The sequence below is a fragment of the Haemaphysalis longicornis genome, unplaced genomic scaffold (genome assembly GCF_048455015.1).
Source record: "Haemaphysalis longicornis isolate Haplotype H1 unplaced genomic scaffold, Haemaphysalis longicornis Haplotype H1 scaffold_9, whole genome shotgun sequence".
NCBI lineage: Eukaryota > Metazoa > Arthropoda > Arachnida > Ixodida > Ixodidae > Haemaphysalis > Haemaphysalis longicornis.
This window is the reverse complement of record NW_027526460.1, coordinates 23,309,680-23,318,288: the sequence shown is the minus strand read 5'-3', so window position 1 is coordinate 23,318,288 and position 8,609 is coordinate 23,309,680. Positions and strand designations below refer to the sequence as shown.

Sequence of the window (8,609 nt, the reverse complement as noted above, 5' to 3'; positions counted from 1 at the left end):
CTCGAGATCAAGGGCCAAGTGTACAACCATCGCCTCCTGTATTGAGGCGATGCTCTAACTTACCTTTTTTTTAAACACGAAAGTGTTTTATTCCCGGCTACCCCAAGATTTCACTGACGTCATATCCCTCACAGAAATGACACCAGTACACCTTTGCGGAAGCGACCCGCCAGAAGGACGTCGCTCGCCAAAGCACACCCACAAGACAACCGCCGACCCGCAAATCATGCTCAGCTGTAGATTTCGCTGCACATTTCACTTTCGTGTTCTACTGATTCCTATTAAAAGGGAATCAACCAATTTTTTTTCTTTTATTGTCTGATCTAACTTAGCACCCGGCCAGTGTGGAACCAGGCTTTGCCTGATGCGTGTCCTGTGACAGATGAACGTGACGCCACGTGAGTAGAACAGGTGCACGGGAGCCGGGGGAAGCTATGCTTCTGGAGGAGCTGTCACGTGAACTGCGGCCAGTCTGCCTGTGGAAGTAATTCTTGCCAAAAGACTAAGAAACGAGAGCGAAGACAGACACGCCGGCACGATGTTGCAGTATAGAGGAGTCGTTGATTACCGCCAAGCTTTCGCCTTCAAACCGCGTAAGCTGTGAAATTTTTTATGCGATGGATACTTTTTTTTTTTCAGAGATGTTGAAGGCCGTGTTAAAACTTACCACGGCCCCTCGGTCAAGCACACGTGCGTTTGATCGAGGGACCGTGACTTCACAAACGGAGCGGCAAAGAAGCTGGGGTGGCTGGGGTACGAGGGCGATAGAGGCCCAACGAGAGGCATGTTGCCCAGCGCCGCAATCTTCGGCGCGCCGACTGCGCTGCTTCGTCATCAAGGCACGCTGGCCCGGTGGGTTTTTGCGCGTCGGTGCCGCTCGCTGACGGTCGACGTAATCCGTCGGGAGAAAAAGGCCCAACACGACTCTGCCACCAGTGCTAGCAGCCCCGCAGTGCAACCCATGACGAGGACAAAGAACGCGCCCTGCAGATCGACGACGTTGATGGGCCGCTCTGCGCCCTGGTCCGTCCCGGAATGCTTCGTGTTCATCCGGAGCTGCCATAGGAAGTCGTTGAGCCACTTTTCGACCAGGCCCGTGAACATGAAGTTCTTCATCCTGTGACAGCAGAGAGACAGGTGAAAGAAACGTCACCGCGAGAAGCTGGGGCATAGAACGTCCAAAAGCGAAGATTATCACTTTCGTGGTTTCTTCCGGACGAAACGCCTTTTACAGAAACTCGTTTTTTAGCGGCAAGCAAAACAATCCAGCGTTTTGAGTGGTTCACCCGTAGCTGAAGGTGGCGACGAAGGGTGACCCCTTGGGGAAGGTGTACACGGCCATGGCGTGGTAGAAGGCGTCCCGCGACACCAGCAGCAGTCCGGCCGTGCGCGCCTCTTCCACCTTGAGCACGGTCTCCGGGAAGACGTACGCGTAGCGGGAGCGCAGGCAGCGCCGGTAGCCCTCGCGGGCGTCCGTCACCAGGGTGCGGCCGGGGTGCTCCAACATCTGGCGCCCGATGTCGTGGATGACGCCCGACTTGGCACTCTGCACGCAAAGCAGTGGTCCCAGTTGCTGCCAACAACTGCCACTGACACACGGCCACGATGGCTGTGTCGAGGGGCTCGCCATTCGCCCGTTCGTGCGCACGTCACACCAGACAAGGTAAGTTGATAGTTGGTGTGAGGCTTCCGGCTGCGTGCAATTAAATTGCCCTCACAAAGCCCGTGCACGCAGGTTTACACGCTACTAGCTACAGGGCTTGCACACCCGCCAAATTTTTTACCAATATCACGGGAGCGTCGACCGTTCCGTCGATCAGCGCCGCGTGATGGAGTGATAGGGCAAACTCGGCGAGAGTAGCCGCATGCGCACTAAGCAAAGACCGCTGCTGCCGTCGTCTGCTAGGCTGTTCCAAGGGCAGAGGGCCGCCCCCGATTTTCGTTATTCGATTATCACACTGCCTGCCATACTCGAAATTTTTCTTCAAGACCAGGCACGTGGCGCCAACTGAAAACAGTAATCAGCGTTGCCAAACGGAAGATTCATTCAGCGCAAGGTTCGTTCGGCGACGCTGATTACGCTGTTTTCAGTTGGCGCCACGTGCCTGGTCTTGAAGAAACATTTCTAGTATGGCAGGCAGCGTGATAAGCGAATAACAAAAATGAATAACAAAAAAAGGCAGCGTGACAAGTGAATAACAGAGGGGGCGGCCCTCTGCTCTTGGAACACAGCCTAGCAGACGACGGCAGACGCGGCCTTTGCTTAATGCGCATGCGTCTACTCTCGCCGAGTTTGCCGTATCACTCCATAACACTGCGCTGATCAACGGAACGGCCGACGCTCCCGTGATATTGGTAAAAAATTGGGCGGGTGTACGTTTTATGACAATGCGACGGTCCAGTGCTCCTGTGGTGCACTCACGGTACCGTGACGGAGAATGTGCCCGTTTGAGTCTATTATGATATCATGAAATTTAGACGAAGAGTGTGGGGTATAGAATGATGCGGCGATAGCGATGCAGCTCCTCGCTAAGACATCCGGCAGCTTTGCACAAATGCTCCTATGAAGGTGAGAGGGCAAATATGCAATATATTCAGCCTGCTAATGCACCTGCATTGTGCATGCTCTAAAAGCATAGTACTGCCGAAATTCACGACGAAACCACGTGGCCACATCTCCAAAATTTGTGCACCTATATAGTGCCTCATAATGATACTAATCCGAACAAAAAGTTGCCTTTGCAAAACTTGCCTTGTTTCACGCGTCGCATAAATGGCGTCGCATTTCCACGGGCATATGCGCAGCAACTTTTGAGGTATTTTAAAGCGAAGCTTTACTAATCTCGTCGAGTGGTTTTGCCGTCACGTTAAATTTGACCTTCGATTGAACGCAGCTGCGCCGTTTCCTTGGCAACGCATCACGTGACTCGCCGGGTCGAGTTGACAGAGCTCCGCCGACGGCCGCGTTCGCCGCTGCCGGCTTGGCGCATACGCTCTCCTAAGCTGGTTCGCGCGTGACCACACGACTCACCGCATGCATGCGAGCTTGGCCGTCGATAAGAGCGAGTCCGACCCGCCTTTTCTAAGCGTGGGGCGGGAGCGGGATGCCTTGAGCCGTCGTCGGCAAGCGGCGTCTAACCACCCCGCGGATATCGGCTTACGAGCCGTTGGGCTGCAGAAAACGCCTGAAGCGGGATCACAACCGCAGACAAAGGCAGGCTTTGGACGAATAGTGTAATAATTGCGGCTAGATCAAAGGTTAACCAAATGAAACCAAGACTTAACCGGGCTATGCCAAGCTTTCGCTCTGCATATCCACGCAGGGTTAGCTGAGGTATAGGCCGCAGCCATGTTTTTCCCAATAGTGTCATTCTGCGTCGAACGAGTCTTCCAGTTTGATTCAGGTCTTCGTTCGCACATTGCCGTTTGGCTCAAACCGCAGTGCTGAAGTTGTGGTAAGAGAGACAAAATGCTGGAATAATGTAGACACTTCAAACAACAAAAGAAAGCGCCCCGCAAGCCCGCAGAAATGTCAAAAACAGTCGCAAGAGCAAAGGGGGACTCTGGACTCGCTGGACAACATAAGTGAACCGACATCCGAAATACTGCCACACCGTCAACGGCTGCCCTATAGGGAAAATACGAGATGTTTCTGCGACGAAGGCTCACCGGTATCGCTGCGAAACAGCAGTAGGTTGAATATTTCGTGGTTCGCTTTTAGAGCGCGTTCCAGTGAGTACCTGGACAAATAAAAATTTACCATCCCATCCTAAAGAAAGTTGAGAGGAGGAGCGCGAACGCTTAAAGTGCGTCCAACCTTCGTTGAAAGTGCGTCCAATCGATCGTCACACATCTAAAGACCATAATCGCGAACGAAAAACGAACCCACGCGACGACTTTTCGCGCAATACGTACACGCATTATACGAACGATATAAATGTTTGTCGATACGTGGTTTATGAGATAAATGTATGCACTACTGTACTCCATCTTCATGATCGATGCGTGTATTGTCTTACTTAGAGTCGTTCCTTTTTCGAGATTTTCGAGTAACCGTATACTGACACAACGGAAGCCCGGTTTCACGCATGCGCCGTGTGTCCATGACCACAGCTTTTCGGTCGACCAACCGGTCTATGGGGAAATGTATTAGTTTTTTGACTGAACACTATCGGCCCACTTATTATAATAAAGCTTTCGATTTAATATTACGACGGAATCCACTAGCAGCGCAGTCGTTTTTGCCGGCACTCTAAGCGGCGTTGCCCCCTCAGCCATTTGTTAACATTGGGAAGGGGACCGACCATATATGCGAGGGAAGACCATGCACGATCGTTTTCAAATTGCATTTAACAGCTAGCACCACGACGCTTGGCATGGAAAGCTTTAATTGTTATCGCCATTTGGGTATCACAACAATGTACACGCTATTGGAGGATAATTTTATTTAATGAACTCGTACTGCTAGCGAACGTGACACTGGACGAAGAAAGGAAAGAAAGTGTCACTTTCGCCAGCAGTATGAGTTCATCATGATTAGTAACCAACTCGGCCAACTTTCCACGCCAATAATTTTCCTAGCAAGACGAATGAGGTGCAATGCAATTACGAAACGTTTCAGGATTCCGCTGTGAACTATATACTATTGACCACCCATTCGCAACATTCGGCACAGTTTTCGGGTTCGCTTAGCGATCAATTCCGGCAGGCATATTGTTAAGTCGGCTGCATTACAGAGTTGCTCTGCAGGAAAACGGGGCGTAATCTGTCTTGACATGACTACTATAGGCACCCCCTCACCCTTTGTTCATATAGAGCGATGGGAGAATGCGCTGTGCATCTGCAGTTGCCAGCTCGAAGGCCAGGAAGCTCCGATCTCTCGGGCGAAAGCAGCGGCGGTGACGTCCCGCGGCCTACCGGACTAGGATGACCGCCCACCACTCTACTCTTTTGTAGCGTGAGCTACACTGGCCGAGGTTGAGCAGTTTCGCGTGGCTCCTGGAGAGCCGTGCTGCGCATGCGTTAGGAGCAGTGACGTCACACGGCGCACAGAACGTTGCTTGCTGCCCGGCGTCTCTCAGGCACCCCACGCGTCCAGCGTCTTCGCCGACCTCCGTTCCGCACACTCTTAGGCAAAAAGGACTAAAATAGGGACTAAAATACAGCCGTTAGTCTTCGCGGGCGACCGTTCATCTTCAAAGGGAGTATCTGCGGCAGAGTACGTGCCGTGTGCATAAATTCGGACTAACTGTTTGTCCCCGCCGATCTATAAGGAGTAACGGGAAGACGAAATGCATGCAGTTAGTCTCTTTGCTGCGTCGTTAATCCCCTAATGGCGTCGTCGTTGCCCTTTCGCGCATATGTCTGCGAACAGTTTTATATTTCCAAAACACAAGGCATTGCAGTCACTGGGTGCTTTAGATGGTGCCACGGGAGAAAATATTGATGTTAGTTATAAGAAAATCGCCTACGGTTAGTAGAGCGGCGGGTAATGGCAAGGAGCGGCGAAGCGCGATTGTCATACGCTTCTCGGCCAATGAAAGCTTTCAAGCGCCTTAACAGTAACTCAAAAATTAGTGACAGTAGCAAAAGTGGATTCCTGAGCGTAATAAATATGTATAAGTTTAACAGACTAGAAAAAACGCATGTTGCTGATGACAACTGCAAAACAAAAATGCTCGCTACAGGTAAGCGTCTCGAAGTTATCTTTTACACTCGGTATATAATTGCCTTGGGCACCAAAGCTATGACAATGCTGCAACTGCTCCTGGTCCACTTGATGGTCATGCGAGGGGTGGCCGGGTGTGGAACCGATGGCTCGTGCGTCGCAGCAACACTGGAACCAGCTGTGGAACCACCTGTGGAACCAGCTTAGCTCTGGGGCGATTGGCGACGCTGCGCCGGAGCCGCTCATAGATATACATGTGTCATATAATGCGATTACCGTGTGTGTCATTTAAGCAGCACTAAGCATGATAATCAAGCTAATCCTAGACAACCAGGAAAGCTAAGAATAACCAACTGAACCTTAGCTCACGCTACGTATATCCTGGCATAGCCGAGCTAATCCACTGCTAATTTTTATCTCCCATTCCCCTCTACCTTTTTCTGAACAAGAGTTCTGCATCAACAACAGTGTCTACTAGAAAGACAGTGGCGAGTTGCTTCAGAAAAGCCGCCATGAATATGTAAGATATTCGCTGAAACAGGAAAAAACTTTTACTAAATTAAGCTTTCATTGATTTACCTATTCCTAGACCGGCAATGCGATTTGTATTGGTAGTAAAGTACGCATCGTTAGGAGTATACTTTTTAACGAGTGGGGTTGAGTCTGAAAAAATCCGCAGCCCGTAGAGACACGGACACGGAAGGGGAGGGACACATATGTGCACCCAGCGCTAACTTCCAACCGGTTTTGTAAAAACAGACACGTGCATTTAAGTACTCGCGTGCGCCTATCGAAATTATCACAAGCGTTGGCGCTCTGTATGCATGTTTCTTTCGAATAAAACCAGTTGAAGCTGGCGCTGTGTGATGTCCCGCCTCTCTTATGTCCTGGCCTCTACGTGCTATGAATATTCCAGGATTGCAACTCCGACTTCCCCACCGTCTTGTGCGACGTGATTGAAGAGCAAGATTATTGGGAAGTAGTCGGGGATGTCAATAGCTAACACGACTACCTTAGGAGGAGTTTAAATGTTTAAAAGGCTGATCGATTGTATGGTTTAACGCGCCGACGCAGCGCAGGCAATGAGGCGCGCCGTAGTGGAGGGCTCCAGGTTAATTTTGACCACCTGGGAATCTTTAACGTGCGCCGAAATCTCGTACACGTTGGCGTTTTCGCTTTTCGCCTCCACCAGAAAAGCGGCCGCCGCGGCCGGGAACCGAACCCGCGACCTCGTGCCCAGCAGCACAACGCCTTAGCCACTGAGCCACCGCGGCGGGTAAAATGTTTAAAAGGGCATTACCGAAGAGTGACCTGCACCTGCTGGTATTATGACGTGCAGGGTGCATGAATTAGAAGCTCTTACCCGAAACTGCTGTGATAGGTCAAACAGCTGGCACTTGTCGGATCGAGAAAGTATATCAAACACCATACACAGCTGCGGAGGTCTTTCACGTTTGGTAACGAGAGTATAGGGCCTAATTTTCTTTCATTTAGCGACCGTTCCCAGACACCCCGCATTATAAGTCGGCTTCGTTTTCGTATTACCTTGGTCCGCCATGTGTGCTGTACAAGACATTTTTCTGTTACATTTGTACGAGTGTCGCTAGCGCCTCATTTGAAATCCCTCGTTTCTGTTTTGTGCTTAACTATTATGGGGTTTTGTTCTGAACAAGGGAGCCGTAGCGCTCCCGAAACGTCCATTTTTATTTTTGACTTGGTCAGTGACCTGCATTTCATATTTCGTCTTGGGCTGTCCCAGTTGAAAAAGACGACTAGAAAAAATTCTGTAGTTTGTCGTATTTTCGCGTGTCGTACTGTCGTCTTGTCATATTCTTGTCATGTCGTGATTCTGATGGTCTGTCGTGTGTCGTATTCCTGTCCTTATTTTGATGTTCCGTCGGGCCGAATTCCTATCTTGTCGTGATCTTCATGTTCCATCAGTAGTTGCACATGGTTTGAATGTCACTGCCCAATGTGAAGAGTAGCATAAATGGCAGCTCCATTGTGATTATAGGAATGTTTGTTGTTGAGAAAATTGACTTTGTCGTTACGACAGAAATGTGCGTCGTAACAACAGATGACTTTCTCGTAACGACAAGACTTCCGTTGTCGCAACAAAGATTTTTGTCGTACGACAGGAATTCTTGTTAGGTTTTGCGGTATTCCTGTAGTGATTTTAGCCTCGGGTATGCTGAACATAGTGCCCTGGGTCTTCCGCTTTCTAGAGGACTAACTCTAAGTGACGTGTTAGGCCGTTGGTCTAACTCTAAACGAGCATATCGAGCGACGAAAGCTCTAAAATTGTCTTTCCTGCGAAGCACAGGACTTGATCAGACTCTTTAAACAGGACTGTATGAATGAGCGCACCATCTTCATCCCAATCATCGTCATCATCTCTTCATCGATTTCATTTTTTCATACATCTGGTGTAGCAAGCTAGGCGCCTTGGCCAGGCTAACTTCACCAGTATCATTAAAGACTATTCTCTCTCTCTCCTATTTATTTCTTTTATTCTCCCTCTTGCAGATATTTCGAAGCATTCTTAACTAGGAAACCGGTCACTGATGATATTGCGCCCTATGTACACTTTTGTGTAACGCTCCACATTGTCGTATCAGTCAGATCCAAATCGACCTTCCTATAAAGTTCATCGTTACAAAAGGTGCAGGCAATGGCAGACCTTGCCTAATGACGGATTTTGGGAACTTTCTCGAGACTGCGACTGCGGGGCGCAAGCTCGAGAAAAGCTCCAAATCAAACGAGGGCTCGCCTTCGACGCGGTGCACCAATTGCATCGGGAAATCAGCTACGGCGGCGCAGCGACCATGAACGCAAGGCTTCTGGGACCTTATGCAAGTTCAGCTGCCGGCGCCCTCCGTGGCGGCGCCCCGCAGGCGTGACCTCCAAGGTTTCTTCCGCTATCAAGGCGCGTGACGACGGG

At 50.2% G+C, this 8,609-nt stretch overlaps 2 protein-coding genes across 2 annotated transcripts in view; one reads left to right on the top strand and one right to left on the bottom strand.

Annotated features, from left to right (window-relative positions):
* The window catches only part of LOC144152473 (glutamate receptor U1-like), a 28,860-nt gene continuing 20,251 nt past the window's right edge, over window positions 1-8,609 (bottom strand). Inside the window, exons 8-9 of the mRNA XM_077683744.1 lie at window positions 1,287-1,546; window positions 1-1,117 (exon numbers count right to left, since the gene is read on the bottom strand). Coding sequence (XP_077539870.1) covers window positions 835-1,117; window positions 1,287-1,546 — 543 coding nt within the window. The 3' untranslated portion in view covers window positions 1-834. The remainder of the gene's footprint in view (window positions 1,118-1,286; window positions 1,547-8,609) is intronic.
* Window positions 1,518-8,609, top strand: part of LOC144152472 (solute carrier family 2, facilitated glucose transporter member 8-like) — a 285,436-nt gene continuing 278,344 nt past the window's right edge. Inside the window, exon 1 of the mRNA XM_077683742.1 lies at window positions 1,518-1,663. Within this exon, the coding sequence (XP_077539868.1) occupies window positions 1,518-1,663 (146 nt within the window). The remainder of the gene's footprint in view (window positions 1,664-8,609) is intronic.